Source organism: Clarias gariepinus, chromosome 7, assembly GCF_024256425.1.
Source record: "Clarias gariepinus isolate MV-2021 ecotype Netherlands chromosome 7, CGAR_prim_01v2, whole genome shotgun sequence".
NCBI lineage: Eukaryota > Metazoa > Chordata > Actinopteri > Siluriformes > Clariidae > Clarias > Clarias gariepinus.
The window spans coordinates 34,709,575-34,731,950 of record NC_071106.1 but is presented as its reverse complement, the minus strand read 5'-3'; the positions used below and the strand labels follow the sequence as shown (position 1 = coordinate 34,731,950).

At 37.2% G+C, this 22,376-nt stretch overlaps 2 protein-coding genes across 3 annotated transcripts; both read right to left on the bottom strand.

The window, feature by feature from the left end:
• Positions 1-305: 305 nt before the first annotated feature.
• Positions 306-10,270, bottom strand: LOC128527719 (UDP-glucuronosyltransferase 2A2-like). 2 transcript variants are annotated; one of them, XM_053500237.1, is made up of 2 exons: positions 10,125-10,270; positions 306-3,573 (listed from the first exon to the last, which is right to left on the bottom strand). In XM_053500237.1, exon 2 carries the CDS (start codon positions 3,537-3,539, stop codon positions 1,962-1,964), a length of 1,578 nt encoding a protein of 525 aa, XP_053356212.1. In that variant the 5' UTR covers positions 3,540-3,573; positions 10,125-10,270; the 3' UTR covers positions 306-1,961. The 2 variants fall into 2 exon arrangements, with proteins under 2 accessions (XP_053356212.1, XP_053356213.1); XM_053500238.1 differs by lacking the exon at positions 10,125-10,270 and adding an exon at positions 7,348-7,524.
• Positions 10,271-11,494: 1,224 nt separating this feature from the next.
• chrna5 (cholinergic receptor, nicotinic, alpha 5) lies at positions 11,495-21,397 on the bottom strand. The gene is made up of 8 exons (XM_053500239.1): positions 21,296-21,397; positions 17,254-17,405; positions 17,097-17,141; positions 16,418-16,527; positions 14,915-15,092; positions 14,166-14,498; positions 12,862-13,230; positions 11,495-11,947 (listed from the first exon to the last, which is right to left on the bottom strand). The coding sequence occupies exons 1-8, from the start codon at positions 21,366-21,368 to the stop codon at positions 11,789-11,791; spliced, it is 1,419 nt and encodes a 472-aa protein (XP_053356214.1). The 5' UTR covers positions 21,369-21,397; the 3' UTR covers positions 11,495-11,788.
• Positions 21,398-22,376: the final 979 nt, after the last annotated feature.

Here is a 22,376-nt window from a genome sequence, read left to right as displayed (position 1 = left end):
CTAAGAGTAAATGAAAACTCAATCAATCAAAACTCATCAAGCACCAACCAAGAAAAAGTTGAAAATTGACGCTTACGCTCATTGAAGGAGCTAAAGCCTAAACTTCAGATTAAGGGTGTTGTGACCTTGCTTGACTTCGCACACTTCTGTCCCCACAGTTGACACTCTGCAAACACTTCATTTTGAGGTGTTAAAGCATCCTCCTAAAAAATAAAGCATTCATCTGTTTGGTCCCTTGAAAGCAGCCCTACGAGGACGAAGATTCACTTCTGATGAAGAAGTGAAGACAGCAGTGCATTCGTGGCTCGCAGCTCAGCCTAAAATACTTTTTTAATGAGGGAATACAAAAGCTTGTTGACAGACAGACAAAGTGAATTGAAAAGCAAGGAGATTATGTCGAAAAATGTCTTTGCCTTTTCTAAATGTTAAGTAACATGAATTCTACAGACAAAGTGCGGAAGGTTTTTTACTCCTCACGTATATATAATAAACAGTGAAAAGATTTTTCTTTTTTTATATAAAGTGGAAAATTATTAAGGAAAACAATAATATTCGAAAATCTATTTACAACGGAAATTGTAAGATTCCAAAGCCATTGCATTTTTTCTGCACAAAATCTTGTTCATTTTACATTTTTGGAGTCACAAATACAATTAAGTGAAACACATAATGTACCAAGTAAGGAATAATACAAAACAGGGGGTGTGTGACTCTGTTTTTACTCATCATACATCCCAAAGGATTTTATTCCTCTTCTACCACAGGAATTTACCAATACTAACATTTTTGTACTTCTTACTGAACAAGACATATTACCTTAAATTCATTTATAGTACATATTCAGACATAGCATAACCCTGAGCAAGAAAAAGTGCTTGAAAATGAATAAATGAATGAATAATCGTTGGCAAAACCAGTTAACAGTTATGTTATTAAAGTACCAGCACCTTTTTTCCCCACGAAGTCAATTAGCCAGAAAATGTAGCTTGTTATGTTAATAAAGAGAAAACTTAATCTCCAATTGTTACAAAGCACTGACACTGAACACTCCTCCCAATAAATGTTAAATGAACATCTCAAAGACATACTGTAGTGTCATGATATAAACAAGTCTCTTAGTACAAGGGGCGTTCAAGTCAAACTGGGACTTACCTGCTACACTAATGCACTAATGCACCATCAAGGTATTAAGTTCTCTCAGTACACCAGAGCCATTATTGAAGTGCGTGCCTGGAAATGGCTTGGAGCGAGGTCAGGACTGTATGGGGCAATTACTCTCAGCCCAGTAACGTTCAAGTGTTGTTGGTAAATAATTGTGTGTACAGGTCCTACAGACAAATGCATATTTTCCAAAAGTTGGCGACAAGTTATCTCTTTGTTTTTTAAGGATCATTCCACTCGCTGAATGTTTACAGGGACAACTGCAGTGAGCTCCGAGCCACCTCCGGCATAGTCATTCACAGACGTATCGCTTTCTTTAAAACGCATGCACCATTGAAATGTTTTACTGTAGCTAAGAGTCCCATTACTGTACTGTGTTCTGTAAATGTCAATTAGTTTTACGTTTTATTCACAAGTCCCAGTTTCACTTGAAAATTTAACTTTTAACTAAAGATTTAAGCAATTGGTAACTTAAATAACTGTTAATCAAATTAGTGACATACAAATTTGGCATTAAGTAAAATAAACTATTATCGGTTTCAGCAGTAACTCTACTTAAAAGATGTACACAGTAAAATCCAGCATATCATAATACCATTTTCTTTACTGTATTTACATATTTCCTATCTGCAAAAGTAACATTTCATTTAATTTTCATAAAACAAAACACAACAGTGCACAACAATATACTGTATTTTCCTCACATTATTAGGTAATACCTCATTTATGTACTAACAGGCACAAAATTGGTACTGATTGAAACTTTGTGCTCCTATGATCTGGGATTTTGTTGTGTAATATCAGTCTTGCTTTACTCTTTTTTTACTACATGCCCTGCAGCACAAGCATCGGATTACACTAAAGATTAGGAAAACTGCACAGGATACGACAAACAGTAAAAACGCTATAACATCCACACTGTAGTACACGTACCAAGGCATTTTGTAAGACTCTGTTCGTAGATGCGCAGCGCCTTTGTGTCTCATGACAAACTCAATCCAGAACATGGCATTGTCCATGGGTTGTATAGGCGTGTCTCTGAGAAGCCTGGACAGCCTGTTCATGTTTGTACTGTAGGAAGGCTCATTAAGGACTTCCAGTATAGCCTTGAGAAACACGTTCTGATTTATAGTGGCTATATCTACGACCTGTGCTACGCCTTTATATTTCATCCTCGACAGATTGTCCTGTTGATCAAAAACTACAGGGAGGCCGACGATTGGAGTGCCGTGATAAATAGCTTCTAAAATCCCATTTGTCCCACCATGGCTCACAAAAACCTTCGTCTTGGGATGTCCAAGAAGATCGTTCTGGGGCAACCAGTCCCTCAGCATGGTGTTATTCCCGAGAGTGGATGGTTTCTTCCCAGAGTATCGCCAGATCACTTTTTGAGGGAGCTTAGCGAGAGCGGCAGCCATTTCGTCCGCTATGTAGTCAGGAAGCTGTCCAACCAGCGTCCCCATTGATACAATGACCACGCCGTGCTCTCCGGAACTTTCCACAAAGTCTTCCAAATCATCCGGTAGGGCTTTCGGAGGTTTGCATTGGAAACAACTCATGTAAACGACGTTCGGCATCGTCGGCCGGGGGAACTCGAAAACGAAATCGACTCTCATGAGCCAGATATCAGCTGCCTGGAATAATTCGAAATAGTATACATCTGGACCGAAGTAGCGGTTACACAAAGCGGTGTAATGAGGACCTACAATACGCTTGTAAAAGAAGAGCCTGAGGTGATAGAAGAGCATGTTATATACCCTTTGAAAAAATGTCATCTTATCTGTTAGCATGGATAAAGGAAATGGGACGTACGACAAGGGCGAGGGCGCAATCGCGAATTGCGCCTCTCCGTGTACCGTCCAACGGACGTTAAAAACGAGAGGCAAGTGCAGATAATGCGCAAGAACGACTCCTCCACCGTTCGCAGGATCTGTCAGCATCACATCATACCCCGCTTCTCTGATAGTACTCATCAGTTTTAGATCCTCGATTATACAGATGACCATTTCACATATCTTCCTGTGCATTTCGAAAAACTTGCTCCCCAGCTCCATGTCCAGACTCAGCTGAGTCCAGATGGAGCTTCCTTCCCGGCGAATCTGCAGCTGTCTGGAGACAAAGGTCTTGAAGAAAGCTGCGTCTCCCCCCACTGAGAAGTCGATGGTTATGGAGTGGTAGTAGGGTGATTGCTCTTTGACGTACCAGCTGTCAGCTGCTCGGAGGACCGTGACATCATGACCTCTGGAGTGCAGCTCTTGTATCAATATATTCATGTTAACCCAATGGCTGCCATCGTGAGGAAACACCAGGATCTTACCGCAGTGAATAGAGCCTGCCAAGGTCAGGATGATGAGGATTGGCGAAATGGCGGTAGACATCTTTTACAGTCATCAACATGTGAATCACGCAGAACTGTGACAAAGAACAAAAGAGAAAAGAAAGGAGAGATGGTTAAGTGCACAATAATTTTGATGAATGCATTATCTAAGGCATTAGAAACATTTGAAAATTATTTTTTTCTAAAGTGTTATACCTTATACTCTAATTATTAATTGATATTTAAACAAATGATTTTAACAAAAATTGCTGAATGTACCTGAAATGTTAATGTGAAGGATTTACCATAATTAATTCATGACTAAAAACATGACTTTGCATGACCTCACTTTTTGTCTGCAGGTTTACTTACAGAACGCAAAACACACTCGGTATGTCTTGAGTCTTTCTAATTAATTAAGCATATACAGTGCCGTAAAAAGGTATTTCACCCCTTTCTGATTTTTTTTGCATATTTGTCCCCCTAAAATTATTAAGATTATGATTATATAATGTTAATATCACATAAAGATAACACGACGATTTTTTAAGTGAAAACGTTGTCCAAACCTGCCTGGATGCCCCCCCTTGCTAAATCATGAATGAACTATGATTGTGATTTAATCACAGTGCTTTAAGTCGTCTTAATTATTTAAAAGTAACAAATATGAACAAAAAAAATTTTTTTCACAGCACTGTAAAAGATGATCTTGTTTTTCCCACTTCCTGGTTTCCTCTCTGCTCGAACCTCGCCCCGTTCACACTTGCTGCCTGGCTTTCTGCACCTGCGTCTTGTCTCGTGAGCTCTCATTAGCTTCTTCAGCCTACCTAAAATCTTGTCCTTGTCTTTCCCTTGGGAAACCTTTTGCTTGTTGATTTCTAGTCCTTAGTCCCTTCGTTCCTTTGTTTTCTTCTTCCTAGCGCTCGGTTTGGCTTATTATTGTTTGAGTTCATTAGCTTTCTGGCTTTATTTATATGTTTTGCTATAGGTACTTTTCTTCTAAGCTCTTGTGTATATCTCCACTGTATCTTCATAACGCCACTTGATCCTCTGGGTTCATCATTTTCCTCACACCTCCCCGAAAACACACCAGTAGGTGGAATGGTGTCTCTAAATTGCACCTAGGTGTAAATAAGTGTGTGTGAATGCGTGTACATGTGATAGACTGGCATCCCGTCCTGAATTAGTCCCAGTCTGTTTCTGGGATATGTTTCGGATATACAACAACCCTGAACAAGATAAATGTCTCAGTGTCTGGGCCCAGTTTAATGGACAAATATGTAGCACTGCTGCAAAAACAAAAACATGCTACAATTTTGAAATAATCTATACAAGAACAGCATCAATGAAATTAATTACAGCTTACTGCATAGTCAAGAATAAGCCAAAAATAACAACCAATAGTTAAAAACCTTTAATTCAACTTTGTTTTAAATAGATTTTCACCTAGACCAGGATCATACAGCATGTCCCCCAGCTCCACCAAGATACCACTGCTGCGCCCTTGAGCAAGGCCTTAACCCTCAACTGCTCAGATATGTAATGAGATAAATGTTAGTTGCGCCTGCCAAAAATGCCATTAATGTAAAATTGTAAATGTCTCTCTGACCTTAATGTTCCTCACTTGACTGGAAAATCTGATCCAATATCACAAGTTTTTCTCACCAGCATTGTTTGGCAAGTTTGACAAGAAAGGCAAAACTTTAACTTTGGATTTGAATAAAGTTAATGTAATATCTATAGTAAGCAGACGATGAAGATGTTAATTTTGGGCTTCACTAAAGAATATACAACTGTGTGACAGGAACTGTCCATTCTGTAACTGAATAGCATGCAGCATTGCGCAAAAGTCTACAGCCATCCTCATTTATTCATATTAAATAAAATTAAATGATACACATTAAATTAAAGAACAGGGAACAAATGTTTTACTGCGACAGGCTGCAAAGTGCCTTAAGATATGATTTTAAAATGGGCTCTTACTGTATATAACAACCTCAGGCTCACCTTCATGTGCCCTCTCGTCTGTTCCAGGCATTCAGAATTCAGCATCACCAATATACTAATCACCGGCCTGATCATCTGTTTCTTACTGGTTCATGACTTAAGTTCGATAATTTTTCTATTCCTGAATGGTGAACGGTCACTGTGTAACTGAACAAACAAAAAGCATTCCTCTGAACCTGCTCAGGTACTGGGACTGGACTGAAAACAAGGGACATGCCAAAAACAAGAGCCAAAAAAAATCCTTCAGGAAGCCTGGAGAGCTGTTCCTCAAGAATACATTAAACATACAAGAAAGTCTGGCTCTTTAAAAAGCAAAATATGAGTAAGTGAAGCGCAGCTCAAGACTTTTGCACAGTACTGCATATGTGCATGTGAACAGAATGTTTCGCCAATAAGGATGCTTTCACACCAAGCATGATCTCGTGTTTGCATTGGATCTGTGCCTGAGTCTCTAGCGTAAAAGCACCCTAAAACCACCAGAGACTAGGAGTAAGTAATGTGACAATAGCTGTGGCAAAGAGAGTATATCTTTTATGTTCATTTGTAGAAAATGCTTAAATTTTCACAATTACATTAGGGATTCTATATTATGCTCTGCTGAACTTGAGTGAAAAGTAAAATCTTAGAAACTCTAAAATGTATGTAAATATTTCAGAGTATTTGGGTACATACCTCTTTGCTTTAATGGCAGTGTGCGTTTATGTCATGGACTTTATATGATTGTAAAAACCTCAACAATAGAAAAATAACAATAGAAAAACTTTAGACACAAGGAAAATGTCATCTTTTGTGCAAAGCAGTTAACATGTCACCTTTGTTTACATTTAAGGAGGGACTAAGAAACATTTACTTTCTATGTTTTAAATATTTAAAAAAATTCTAAAACCATCGGTTTATAAGTTTTAAATAATAATAAAAAAAAAAGAAACCTTGGATTTTCTTTGTGGTCTCAGACCTTTTAACTCTGCTGTTTATATAAAACCCGGCTTTCTAACAGACACAAGATCTGTAAAACATCAGTGATTTCTGCTGGACCTGCCTGAACATTTGTTCAAAAGTGAAGTCTTGGTGATGTTTACGTCTGACACGACTGACATTAAGAAACAGACCGCATACTCAGCGAGGCTGACATTTCGGGAAAGTAATGCGCCTGTCAGCTCCGATACTGAAATGCCTCATGAGCTTGGAGCTGATCGATAAATTCAGCTTTTCAGTGAATTCAGTCATCTTTTTCTCTTCTGTTTGTTGGCATGGTGACGGGTTCAGCATTATTATACTGGACTTCTAAAAAAAAAAAAACTTTTAGAAAAGTAGACACTGCATTGATTTCTCATGCATTTTGAATAGGAGCCCTGGATTTTAACTAGTATGAGCTGTCACTTAAAAATATGCCAAAAGAGCAGTCATCTTTTTTGTTGTTGACCTAAACAGTTCAGCCATAAGATTGCGACCGCCACCAGGTAAACTAAACAACATGCAAAGAGCCCAAGGTCGCCAACCCGGCCTCCAAAGTTCCCAGACCCAAACCTGATTAAGTAGTCACGGGGTGCACCGGATAGACAAATCTGATCCACAGATGCCCCAGCCCACAACCCAGATCACACAAAGGATCCACTGCCACCATCCTGACCATGAGGTCTAAAGTGGCACAAGGTGAGCCCAAAACCTAGGTGGTTTTAATGTTACGGCTGAATGGTGTATTAGTTAAGCAAGCAGTACATCACTCTAAACTGTACACATCCTTCTTTCTCTTGATGACACAGTATTTCTTTTTGAATATTTTGGCTGGTCTTAACCAACACAGCTGTAAATAAATCAACACACCTAACATCTGATAGCAGTTATTTATTCATCTTTGTTACCTACTTTATTCTGGTCAGGGACACCATAGACCTGTCCTGGAACACAGTGACCTACAGTACACACCAGACCATGACCTTGGACACACATTCACATAATGATTTACATGTTGGAGGAAGTAAGAAACACCAATACACTTACAGGTCAGCCAAAACACAGAATTGGTGCTGATCTTTTTTTTCTTTTTTTTTTTGTTATACATATAATAAAGAAAATGTGTGTGCCAAAGAAGCTACTTCTAAAGTTTATGCAATTTGGAAGTGACCAATCTTGCTTCCATTAAAAAAAAAATTCAGGTTGTTAACTTCAGCTGTTTTAGAAAAATTGGTTTTATGTGTGCCCCAATAATGGCCATTTTTTTGCGTTATACAATTAACAATAATAATTGCAAATTATGCACATTTCTTAAATGGTATAAGCTTAATACTAAAATTGGTATAAGCTTCTATAACCTGTGTAAGCATATGACATGTAAAATTGTTGCTTAAATTAAAGCATTTTGTTTGTGGTGTCTATAACCATGTCAAATTAATGTTCCAATATTTTAATAAGTTAGCATTTTAGAAAAATACACTTTTTCAGGTTTTCATATTTTCATGAGAATGACAGTTACGATCATTGAACAATTTACATTTTTTATCTCCACTTTGGTTATATCAAGACTTCTGTTGTCCGTTCGTTCAAGGGTTTTGTCTTCCCAGTCACTGCATTGCAGGTGTGACCGTGTTGCATCAGTTCATTTGTAACTGCAGTGCGAGCAAAAACGAATGCCTCACTAATGGAAAAGGAGCAGTGTGCAGTTATTCGTTTTTTTTTTTTTTTGTGGTCTGATGATGTACCTGGTGACAATATTTATTAAAAGTGTTTTGCCGGAAAAGCGGGTATAAATGAATAAAGCCTTGCAAGGTAGTTCTTACAAGAAGGAGCCGGACACCAGTCTACGTCCACGGCTGATAACCTGATCTCACTCCTTTAGACTTTCTCCTGTTTGGTCCGCTGAAAGCAGCCCTACGAGGGCAAATATTCACTTCTGATGAAAAAAGCTTTTTAACAAAAGGACAAAAGGAGATGTCTGTTCTAAACATTTATTAAAATATAATCTAAAGCCAGAGTGCGGATAATTTGTAAATCACCCTTGTATTAACAAAATTATAGTTCGAGTTAAATAAAAAAGTAAAACATTAATAAAAATTAAAAAGTTAAATTAAACTTTAAAGTTAAATTAAAGTTTAGTCATAAATAAAATATCTGCCTAGAGAATATTTGTTTTTTGTTATTGTTTTAATAAAAAAAACCAATTGTATATGTTTAGGAATAAGAGTATTTATAATTGTAATCTGTAAATGATGTTTTGTGTGTGTGTGTGTGTGTGTTTTACAATAATTTGTTTAAAAAGTCTGATCACAAATATCCACCTAGACAATATTGTTTTTTATAATTTAGTTTTCTTACTTTATTTGAGTTTATTTAAGAATAAGTGTTTTTATCATTTTAATCTGTAAATGAGGTTTAAGGGTTTTTGACAACAATAAAAAAAAAAGTTTTCAAAAGTCTATCGAATAAGTTTTTGCTCAGCTATGTTTATATAGTTGGTTAAAATGAAATAAAATGTATTTTATTATATTGCATACTGTATGTTGTGATGAAAAAAAGGATTTGAGACACTGTGTATCTCTACGCCTTGATATAATAAATAAAATACAGCAATGCAACAACAAAAAAAACAACTTTATTATAGGCAGAAAGTATGAATAATGCATTATAGCCTTAAATATATGCATTAATAAAAGCCCTAACTGCTCTAAAATGTAACACATTTTGATGTGTATTTCATCATATTACTACTCACTCACTCACCGTCTATACCGCTTTATCTTGTGTACGGTGTGGGGGCATGGAGCCTATCCCAGGAGACTGGGCATGAGGCAGGGTACACCCTGGACTGGGTGCCAATCTAGTGCAGAGCTCACACACATACATTTACACACTACGGGTAATTTGGGAACGCCAATCAACCTAATCTACATGTCTTCGGACTGTAGGAGGAAACCAGAGTACACAGAGAAAACCCACAAAGTACAGAGAAACATACAAACTCCATGCACACAGACACGAGGTGGGACTCAAACCAGGACCTTGGAGATGCAAGGCAACAAGTGCTAACCACTAAGCTCCATTATACAATTTTTAATATAATAATAATAATAAAACCTACAGTATGTGGTAATATTTACAGTACCCTTTAGAATGTCAGTTTAGGAGATTTTGCAGAGACCTGGCAACCCTGATTATCAGGCTCTCTTCACAGCATGAATCAGGAAGCGATGTGAAACAGCAGTTGGTTATATAAACACAGTTTGATTCTCCCCTTTTTTTTTTGCAATTATTGAAGGCTAATTAACATCTGGTGACAACGTTATAATGAAATATAAAAAAATTTTAAGTGTGGTAATTACGTACGTATAATTTACACTGGAAGCTACATAAAAATAATAATAATAATAATAAAAAGATAAACGCCTTCATGAACAAACCCAAACCAAGTCCTGTCGAAGATACACTTAATAAACTTATCCATTCTGAAATACAGCGATATAAAATGTGGGAATGTACAGTGAAACAGTTACAGTAAGTGTTATTACAGCGTGCTGACTCGGTGAGAAGTAAACCCCGGAAACGCATCGTTACTCAAACACAGCCTTTAAAGTAAAATAATAATATTACCAAAAAAAAATCTATATATTTTTCATTCACCAGTAAATAAACACACTAAACTTACTCTTTCTGACGAGTTGAGTTGGTCCCGAGTGTGTACTCCGACACTGCTGGTGTTCCCAGTGTTTTCATGGAGTGTGTTTAGAGGAGGCGGTGTTTCTGTTTAACCTTAATCTCACCGCTGCCAACTGTGTTCAGGGGAAAGTAATCAACGGTACAAAAAAAGTCGCTAGATGACGCAGTAGACTTATTTGTATAGAATAGTTCCATTGGTTTTAATATTTAAATCGTGTTAAATGAGGGAGTATTTCCTGAAAACATGAACAATATAATAGAGTTGAATTAGAATAGTGCTAAATTAACACAATCAATTAGAACACACATCTAGTGGTATACAATTAAGTGCACTCCTGCATCTAGAAATGCATTTCAGTAATATAGAAATATACAGCATGTGTATTACTTTCTTTAGTCACCCCTCATCTCTTTATGTTTTGCTTCCTGATGAAATGTGGTTGGTGCTTTTTTTTTTTTTGTCAAAGTTTTAGACACACCCTCTAATTCAATATACTAGAGTTAAAAAAAAAATTAAGCAACACATATGGAATTAGGCAATTCAGTAATCACAATAACAGCAGCAGTCAGATGCTATTTTAAGACACAAAAGTCAGTTATTCTGGAATAATTCTAACGAGAAAAGTATGTCAAGAGCATTTATAAAACGCATCAAGCACCATGATAAACTGGTGCTCATAAAGAACATCTCAGGAAAGCAAGACCAAAACGTACCTCTGCTGCAGAGGAGAAGCTCATTTAGAGTTACCAGCCTCCAATTCACCAATTAACAAGCAGCACCTCACATTAGAGTTATTATGAAGGCTTTACAGTGCATAAGTAGCAGATACATCCTAATATCAACTGTTTAAAGTGTAGAAAGGAAAGAATTAAGAAATTCAACTTTTGAAATCGGAAGGTAAAAAAGTGAATGTTTACATTTATGCTGCACTTGCCTTGCGTACCTCATCCATCTCAGTACTGTACATTTATTTATTCACCACATGCCTCTGACTTTTAAAGAAACATAAAGAAACATAACCTTTTATTTATTTATTGTGTCCTGTCTAAGCACACTATTTAATAATTAAAGTCATAAAGTCAAAATAATAATTCTTTATTTCCAATAAAGAAATAAGCCAGCACATTCATAAAAAAAATTTAATGATCATAAGTCTGACAACAAACACAAGAAAGATATACATTAGTAAAAATCATTTAGGTTTAAGTAGTATTTTAATTGTGCATTAGAGTTTTTTCAACCTTTTAAGAAATTTATAATAGAAGAAGATCAATCATCTTGATTTTTATTTATTTTTGGCATTCTATCCCAAAATTATAATCATGTACAAAGTTTGTCATATATGAGAAAAAAATTGCAGTATTTTAAAGAATTGATTGCAAAATGAAAGCATAATTTTGTTTAAGTAACTGTCATCTTAGTAAAAAGTGGGAAAAAAGATCCATTCTGTTTCATGCTACAGTATCCTCACTAATGTATGTCTTGTCCTTTGGTTACCTGCATTGTACAGAAAAGCTGTATAATGCTGGGTTCTCTGATATTGATCAATCGACCAAACAATCAATCTTAACAAAGACAGAAAATATTCTTCCCTGTGCTGTTATATGTATAAAAATGAAGAGCTCTCAACACACCACGGTAACTTTCTGTGCTTAGCTACTGTGATTACCATTGTTTGGAACAATGATTTTGGCCCATTTGTAAATGACAGGAATGAAAAGCAGAGCAGAACCTAGCACAGACACTGACAAGAAGACCCACAGGAAGACGCGGTCTAGAACTTGTGCCACAAACTTCCAGTCCTGAACAACCTGTGACGAGATGCAACAATATACAGTACAGTAAGTTAGCTGATTACTGGGTGGATTAATTAGCATGCACAAATGCTATACAACCTTTTCATGATCAGAAATACACAAAAATGTACAGTATGTGGATTTCTAAGCATAAATTCATCATAAACTCTACCTCATCTGCAACAGGTAATCAGAGAGTAGAGAATATATTGACCTTTTGCAGGCACGTGACTCCCATGATGTCAGTCACAACAGTGGACGGCAGAAGCACCATAAATCGACATTAGGCTACTACATATTTTTGCTGGTAATTATGTTCAAGGTATACAAATAATTGCATCTATATTATGCAATTATGTGTTTTGCATTCATCGTTAAACACAACATGGATGGTTCAGAGGCAATTTGGACCGACATAGAAGCAATTATTTAGGAGACAAAGTGGTTTTAAGATGACAGAGTTATTATATAGGTTTAATTGTTTAAAGTGATAACGTGACTGGTTTAGAAAGTGGGTTTTGGAGCTTGCATCCAGTAAGTAATGTCGCCCCTAGAAGTGGGCGGGATCATGGCTGACAGGCGTTGTGAAGTCAGGTGCAAGTTGAGTGATATTATTTATGTGGAAAATTGAATACAACACAGCTCATACCCAAATTTTGGCTAACGAATTGGCATGTGGTCATTAGAAACTTACTTATAAATAGATGTATACAAGTATGAGTTGTACAGGAATCTTCTCATTTGTCTGATACCTAGTTTCAATGTATAAGTAATCAATCAATATTAAACAATCTCACAAATGGAAGAAGTCAAACATGGAACACAGTGGAAAGTGATACATGTTACTGTTAGCAACAAGGACCATCAGTCACATCAACAGATTACTTACTCCCCAGTAAGAGAAACCGACTAAGAGCCATTCTTCTTACCTCTCTGACTTCATTCTCCTTTACCACATGCAGAGTGATGTATCGGATCGACTCCAGTGCTGCTTGAAGTTTGTGTGCTGCTGAGTCTAGCAGAAGGCTGCTGTCTTCTTTTAAGCTCTTTCCACAGTCTAGATCTGCTGTTCCTCCAGCTCGATGACTCCCTCCTGTCGCCGCGTAGCGGTCCACGTGGCTGCGCATGCAAAGCAGTTTCGGTAGACTGTGCAGGAAGACACGCCGTACCCAGGGTGCCATGTCATTATGCGTGGAAGAAGAGCGGTGGTGAATATTGATGGCGAAGACTGTGATGATGATGGAGAGTGTGACAAAGATCATGGTGAAGACTAGATACTCGCCAATAAGTGGGATGACCTTAGAGGAGGAAATTCAGGGTGTAAAGGACTGCATGCCATCAAACCAATATGTAGCACTATGAAAAGTTATAAAGGATGTTGTTTCTACATTTATCTGCAACCACATTTCTACTTAAAATTTTTTTAAACCTCTGATGTTGTACGAGAAGGCATGGATCACAGTTTTTATTCTAATTCATCCCAAAGGTGTTCTATCAGATTGAGGCCTCTGTTAAGGCCAGTCTTCATCCCCAAACTTCCATGTTTTTAGGGACCTTGCTTTGTGCACTGCATGGTGAGTAATCATGTTGGAACTGGTGTGGGGTTGTTCTTCAGGAGATGGCCTAAGCCCCTTACTTCAAGTTAAAGGAGCTCTTAATGCTTTAGCATAATGCGATTTTGGACAGTTTATGCTCACAACTTTGTGGGGACAGTTTGGAGATGGCCCCTTCCTGTTCCAAAATCACTTTGCATCAATGAGCGAGTTTGGTGTGAAAGAACTTGACTGGCTTAGTTTTGACCCCAACCCGACGGATCACCTTTGGGATAAATTAGAGTGGACACTATGAACCAGGCCTTCACATCCAAGATTAGTATCTGACCTTTTAAATGCATACTAAAAAAACGGTCAAACATTCCCTTTAACACACACCTAAACTTTGTGTAAAGCCCTCCAAGAAGAGTTGAAGCTGTTGCAAATGGTGGGCCAACATCATATTAAAACCTATCGATTAGGAACTGGATGTTTCTTAAGTTCATATGCATGTGATGGTTCGCAAGCAAATAATTATGCAGAGTTATACATATTCTGTATTCTGTAGCAGAACCTTACAGTGCTGCTTCAATCTATTATTCCAACTCTTGGAAAGCTTCTTGTCCAATCAGATTACTCAGATAGAGCTAACTGTTATATTACACTTTATATCAAACAAAGCCCTAGGACGTTAAGCATACCTTTGAGGAAGACGGAATGATCTCCTCTATCACCAGGAGGAACACGGTGAGCGAGACGAGAACCGATGTACAAAGAGAGATTTTCTCTCCACAATTAGAAGGCAGGTAGAAGACTAACACAGTCAAGAAGGAGAGCCCAATGCAGGGAATAATAAGAAAGAGTGTGTAAAAGAGAGGCAGACGCCGGATGATGAAGGAATAAGTGATAAAGGGATAGGAGCCTGTCGTGTCCATTCTTAACCCACGGCTTCCCGTAGCTGTCACGATTTCCCATTCGCCATTGTCAAAGTAGTCCCGCTTGTCCACATGGACGTCCTCCAGGAGTATGTCCACCTAAGAGTTAAAGAGTAAAGTACATATATCAATATCCTATGAGCTTGTTTCAGACAGTTACATCCTACTTCCATGGTAGTCCAACTAGGGACCATAGAGGCCAATGGAAACCATTTTTTATAATTTTCTATTTATATCTTGTATGACCATGGTAGGCCCTCTGGTCAACATTCACATACACATTCAAACACACATTCCCACACTAATTTGGGAATGCCAGTTAGCCTAATCTGCATGTCTTTTGACTGTGGGAGGAAACCGGAGAACCAGAAGGAAACCCACAAAGCGCGGGGGAGAACATGTAAACTTCACAGACCCGACACGTGAATCGATCCCAGGACCCGGAGATGCAAGGTGACAGTGCCAATCACTAAACCACCATGTCACCATAATTACTTCCCTATAGGCAAAAATACCTGTGAGCCATCGTAGGTCCATGAGCCAAACTTCATGGAGCAGTTCTGAAGGTCAAAGGGAAAGAAGGTGACATCAATAGTGCAGGCTGACTTGTAGGTGGCGGGTGGCGTCCAGGAGACAGTGCCGTCATGCTTCACTACAGCTTTAGTTGCCGTGGCCTCAAAATGTCCATCTGCACTAATAAAACGTAATTTTTTTCATTATTTATTACATCAGTACTTTTCTTTAACTTACTTTTAGTCAGACCTACCATACAAATCGGTAGTGTTTCCTTGTGGACAATAAAAGTGTAAACATAATAAGAATCCTAAAAATGTATAGTCGATCAAGGAATTAACCTTAATGTATGCTACTTACTCCTAAGTCTAACAATCTAATATTTGCATTGTCACTGCTGTGTTATATGGTATTTAATGGCATACCCATAAAAATGTAGTATTCATTTATAAGGATTTGCACAGAATGAATCTTTTATGACCTTTCTACATACTTTTTACCTCTTATGCTCTTTTTACTTTGCAAAGGCTTATTATCCAGCAATGTGTAAAATTATATGTGAGGTTATTAACTTTAAAGCTTGAGGAACGATTCATTAGCGTTAAAGAGTCTTAAATGTCTAGACTTGTTTAGTAGTTGTTGCATCCGTTCAGAGGGTTTGCCAATAATTATGCTCGTGCCGTGTCAGAATTATGCTAATTGCAAGCTAGAAGCTTTCACAACTTCATCTAACTCATAATTACTAGTTGGACTTCTCTGAAAGCTGTAATTTGATATCGCTTGACAGCAAATTATGAACAAACATGCCATGCCAAAATATCAGCAGCCACAACAGTTTATTGATATGATGCTTACAAAATTCTCTGTTTATCCCAGTTTTAAACCAAATGGATGCAGCTAATGTCTATTTTGCTATGGAACGTAACTAACAACTTGACAAAGCATAACATTCACTGTGCAAAAAAAAAATCACACTATGTTGCTCAGCTGCTCAAGTCAGTTTTCTATCCATATTGTGCAATTAAACTGCATATAGTTTAGCCCAAAACTAATTTTTGCATGTCAGGCAACAGATGGTGGAGTTGGCGTTACTGCCTGCCTGCAAATCCATGCAACCGTTCGTTTAACCTTTTTATACAAGACTTTTTAATACAGACGGTTTCTGTATTAAATCCGTGTTTTGAACACAGATCTCAGCTTTGAATACAGCACTTACTGTAGCTAGCATAGTAGAAATTAAAATATTTTAAACAGACCGGCCTATTTTTTATAATGTATTTTAGTGAGTTGCTTCTTTATCTAAAAGGGTAGAAAATTTATTTTCTCAAACCACCACAAAAAAGAATGATTTAGTTTAGCATTCTCTCTACAAACAGAAGTTGTTTTTGGAATAATAATAATAATAATAATAATAATAATAATAATAATAATAATAATAAAATCTTTGGAGATAATCATGCACATTTTAAAATAAAAAAAAAAAACGATTTTTTGAATGTACATACTTGTCATATAGCACAATGTCTGGAATCCATATCAAGTCAGATGGCACTCTGATATACGTAATACCCAGGTACTGCTTAGGGTTCCATCGCAGCTTGGCGTCAACCCATTCCTGAACACAAGGCTTTATATTAGATTGATCTGAGCCACACAAGAAGTGCAATTTCAGTTATCAGTGCTTAGGGAGATTTTATTTTTCTATTGATCTTTGGATGCAGTCTTCTGAGGGTCATAACTTCTGAGCATTGCCTCGCTCAGTACTCAAATGTTCTTTGCTAGAGGATTACAGGAGCAAGTAGAAACAGTTTTGCTGCTGTTTCTTTCATCTGATGGATAAACACTTAAGCCATTTTAAAATCCAAAGAACATATTTTTATCTCGTGCTAATCTTGTAAGAAATTGCGCCAGGCAACCTATGACCTCCTGACCCCTCTGGGAGCAATGGAGCTCCAGCAGGAATGGGCAGATACAATCTTCATAAAGCTGTCAGGGCAGGAAAAAGTACATGTGGGCTTGGAGGCGTGAAGGGTGGAGGAGGAGAAGGAAGGGAACAAAAAAAGATTTTGCTGGTAAAATTTTCTTCTTGATGTTTTAACCCAGTTAACTGTGAGGAAAAAAAATTGAAGTAATATTTAAGCCTTTGTCAATATGGTAGAGATTTAACATTATACAGTACATTACCTGCTTCATCCATACATTGGTGGTCATCAGCTGATTCTTCTCATCCTTTAAATAAAGTGGTTAAAATATTAAAATAAACTTTTTATAAATTTTTTTTTTTGATCATGCAACATCTTCATGCTTCTATCTATTCAATACAAAGTAAATAAGTATTCACCACATCGACCAGCTGTGAGATGGCCAGTCCAAATTTCACCCGTACTGTTCCATTCAGAGTTTCCACTGGTCGTACCCATTTCTGGTATTTGCTGAAAAGATTCCTCAACAGCTTGTCCTCGGTTTTGGCATACGAGGATATCTTGCGTTGAGCTGAGGCAACATAAAAGCATCATGTACAGAATGTTTGCAAAAATGTCATAATCAAAATTCTTCTGATACTCTGTTTCTGCTTAAAGATTCCCAATCTCACCCTTATGTCATTGAGACATTCCTGTCTGAATCCTGAATATTTGCACCTAAGAACTTCTGCTGTAATCATGAAGATGGTCCTGTGCTCCAGTGAGTCTTAAGTCAATGTACACTTTTGTGGTAATCTTTTTGTAACTCAGGCAATTTAAACCCAAAGTTCACTATATTTGGTTAAGTTTAAATACTTTCAATGTACTGTAAGTCAGCATCAGTAATGTAACTGGTTCAACCTGTCACTTTATTTTATTAATACTTTTTTTTTTTTACTTCTGTGATGAGGAGTGGGAAAGGGTTATTATAGTGGCTGAGACATAAAACCGGACTTTCATATGACTGGATCATGGAAATTGCTTGCACTGAGAACATCATGGGAAATACATATTAGAATACTTCTATCTTCTACCCCCCAAACTAGCCCAAACTCGGTCCTGGGTATGAACTATGTGTGAAAATATCTTTATTCACAATACCATAATACAGAATAATTCCTTTATCCAATATTACCCTGGTGAGGATGGGTCCTCTTTAGAGTCTGGATCCTTTCATTACAGGGTTGTTTAAATAATAAAGCAAGAAAAATGTGTGCATCTGGGTGCCGAAACTGTTGCTTGATCAATATCTCTCCTACCCCCTCTGTTCCTCCTCCTTTTACTCTGTTATGCAAATTACCCACAAGCTTTTAGTGTCTCAGCAATTACCTACAAGACCAGGAACCTTTCTTTCCATTGGCTAGAAATCCAAAAATAGAATTTCACAAATTCAAATGTACTGGAAAATGTTTATCTGGCATAATAGCCTTCAAAAGTGCAGAAAAGTAATGACCTGACTTATAAAACCGCAGCATCATAAGTGTATTTGTGCTTACAGGGCGCATGGGAAATATATCCGAGGTTCTGAGAACTAATTCGTGCAATTTTCCTCTGTAAAGCCAGAGCCACCATTAGTGGCGTCTCTACTAATCTAATTTTGCCCTTACACAATGAATTACGATAGGAAGCCCAACAAGGTTTAGTCAGCCGAAGTGCATTACTGAAAGAGAAGATTCAGTTATGAGCCACAATTTATGATAGATGGAAGTCTAGATATGGTTTAATGAGCTGCTGTCATTTGTTGTTGTGTTTATCATTTTTAAAAACCTCCTGGTACTTACGTTTTGCATTTGGATTTAAGAACCAAAGAAATTCATGTTTTAATTTGATTAAGCTTGTTTAGCATCTGCTAGCTTGAATAATGCTACCTAATATTTGGGTGATCGGAAATAAAATTTGTTGAGAAATAGTCTTAGTTAAAGTTTACTTATGTTCCTTGGGTTCTAAGTCCCAAACCAATCCACAACCTTATGTAACACTATAATGGTTTAACCAGCCTACTAGAAGAAGTGTATTTTGCTTTGGAAAATAGACATACATTATAAACCGAAATGTTTGGCCAAACCTGCAATGACAATTGCATCTAAATGCATTCACTTTGAAATGGAGTTGGTTCACCTTTTGCAGCTATAACAGCTTACTCTTCTTGGAAGCCTGTTTACAAGTGAAGTGTTTCTGTGGGAATTGATGCCCATTCATTCTGTAGAGCATTTATATGGTCAGGCACTGATGTTGGACGAGAAGGCCTGGTCCACAATCTCATCTCAAAGGTGCTTTATGGGGTTGAGGTCATGACTTATGTCTTTATAGTCCTTGCTTTGTACACTGGGACACAATCATGTTTGAATAAACAATGGCCTTCCCCAAACTGTTGCCACAAAGTTGGCAGCATAGCATTGTCCAAGATGTCTTGGTATGCTGAAGCATTAAGGTTGCCCTTCACTGGGGATAAGGGGCCTGATGGAAACCCCTGAATTCAACATTTAACAGATTTGGCCAAATACCTTTGCCCATATAGTTTATCTGTTTCAAGTTCTACCTGATCTGATACTACTATTACACTACTAACCACGATAAACAATTCAGACTCCTTAGTAATTATGTTTGTACAAAAACTGTAGGCGAGGCTATTTTACTTTTTAAAAATTTATTTAAGGAAAGAACGTAGGTGGAGCAGTGACATTTACCTGCGACAGGGGGAGTGACATTTAAAATCTGCTGACACAGTGGGATGTTCGATCCTATTTTTGACTGCAAATGAGCAATAGTACCCCACTGAGACTGGGGTATTATCCAGACAAGCAAAGGCATAAAAGTCAAATTTTTTACAGCTGGGCTTAGTGGATGTTCACTATTTATACCATCCTGGTTTAATTTACACAGGCTACTAATTAATGACTTACTACAACTGAATAGACTATATAATATGTACATGAATTTATTAAAAAATGTAAAAAAAAAAAAACTTTCTCGTGAATCATCAATAATCATTGAATATTTTCAGGAAGTGCCTTAGGCAAAATAATCAATAACAGTAAGATGATGTAGTGTGACATGGGCTGTCATAAAATCTGGCTGAATCCTGAGAATTACCTTCCAGCCACAATTCCTGTCAGAATTTCTGCTATAGGAAATGAATCATCACCTTCTTAACCATCTGAAATGGATGGCAGGAGGAGTAAAATGAAAATTAATGTAAAAATGAAATGAATGCCCTTATTTTTTTTTTATTATTTCTTATTTTTATCATAATAGAGACAAGCAAATACCTGATATAAACATTTTCCCCTGGTGGCCTGCACTCTCAACCTATATGATTATTATCACCATCGTCTATACCGCTTTATCCTAGGTATAGGGTCACCAGGGGCCTAGAGCCTATAGGAGCCCAGATATGGTGCCAATCCATCACAGGGCAGACACATACACATACACTCACATGCTCATTGACACACTATGGGCAATTTGGGATTAGACTATTAGCCTAATCTGCATGTTTTTGGACTGTGGGATGAAACCAGAGTACCCAGAGGAAACCCACCCAGTATGGGGAGAACATGCAAACTCCTGGCATCAGGAATCGAACCTGGACCCTTGAGGTGCACGCCTACAGTGCTAATTACTAAGCCACTGTGCCACCTAATATGATTATTTCTATTTTTTTTTTATATCCTAAAAACCTGAACTGTAGATCGTTCGAAAAAAATTGCCCGCTTATCCCATGTCATGAATATATATTTTTGTTTTTTGAGGAAATGAGAACTATTATTTGATTAGCAGCCTTTCTAACCACATGTTTCAATAATGTATTTACTGTATACCAATCTCAACCTCTTTCAGTTTAATATAGCCTACTTTCAATTTATTTGTACGTATTTACTGTCTTTGCGATGTACTGTACATACATCCCTGTTCAAAAAATCATGAAGTGATAGTGATGAGTTGGAAAAGAAAAAGAAATCCCTGGGAAATTCCATGAGGAAGAAAGAAACCATAGCAGGATATGTTCTAAAAAGGGAACAGAGAATCTTCTGGTTGAAACTGGATAGGTGTGTTATAAATCATTACAGTATACAGGTGTAGAGGAGTAACGAGTATAGTACAGTACAGAGTGAGTTAAAAGGATGGTGAGTATGATCGGATAGTAAATAAGAGGTCCGGGATATGTCTTTATGATTACTGCAGTAGTTCGTACATTGTTTTCTAGTTTTATTTTATACAATAACAGAAATCGGTGAAAATATGGAAATATGACGATTCCACCTGCTCATGCACATGCAATGTAATATTAATTCAATTGAGTGTCCTTTTTAAAGTTTTCACTTCATGATGATCAGGAAAATATTAAACCTATACTACAGCATTTAAATGTTAAAGTATTTTTCAAGAGTAATGGATCTAGGGAAGGTTATATGAGCTCACCCAGGATGGAGCAGATGAGACAGGAGCAGGTGAGTACAACCAGACGGGACAATGAGATTTGAGCTTGTAGCATGTTGTCACTTGTAGAGCTTCAGAGAGCCAGTGAAGCTATTAATCTGATTAAAGTGAACATACTGCATACATACAAACAAACAAGATAAAATAAAAATACTTCAAATAATTCATACATTTATACATGCATTGCATACGTTTGAACTATATATACACTATACTTATTCACAGTAAATAATCTGTTTCACTATTTCACTTCCAAAGAAGTGCACAGACATCCTGCACTCAGCATACAACAAGCACAGACACACACTCACACACGCACACACAAAGACATTGGCTGTTTCCTCACCTCCTCTTCCTGTCACACACTCTCACCTGGCAGTGCCGAGTTTCCCTGCTGTGCCGTTTTCACACACATCATATATATCCTGTAATCTTTTCCTCCTCTTCTCTTCCTGCCTCTCCTACAGCTCTGTAAAAGATGTTCTTCTGTCTGTTTTTGCCTGAGGGTCTTTCTCCCCTCTAAGCAGGGAAGTCAGCCAATCAGAATAAAGGACCTCCTGTGGTATGGAAAAGCCTGCCACCTTTTGGTCAAAGACTCATCTTAGTGTGATAAAATTGCAAAAAAAAAAAAAACAGTGTTGAGGGATGTACTGTTTATAGCTGTTATCATATAAATGGGGGTTCTCAAAGAGAAAATGTAAATTTATGAAAAGTATAAAGTTTCATATCTTAATGCTTAAAGGAGGAAAACAACCTGGTTGGAAAATGGTTTTATTGGAAAATAATCAGTTTTATACTGGCAGCACCAAATCATCACACCATGATGATGTACATTATTTCCCCCCATGTGCGGCAAATGAAGTTAAACCTTATCTTTGTATTGTTCTATTATAGCATTAAGTGTTAAATGTCGATGAAAAGCTTGATTAGAAATGACACAGGAGTGTCCCAGAAGATAATAGGACGATGTACAAGAGGCATTATTGTGAAAAAAAAAATACTACTCATCTTTTATTTACATTTAAACAAAAAGTGGCATGTCCACAATGCAATTATTTATACC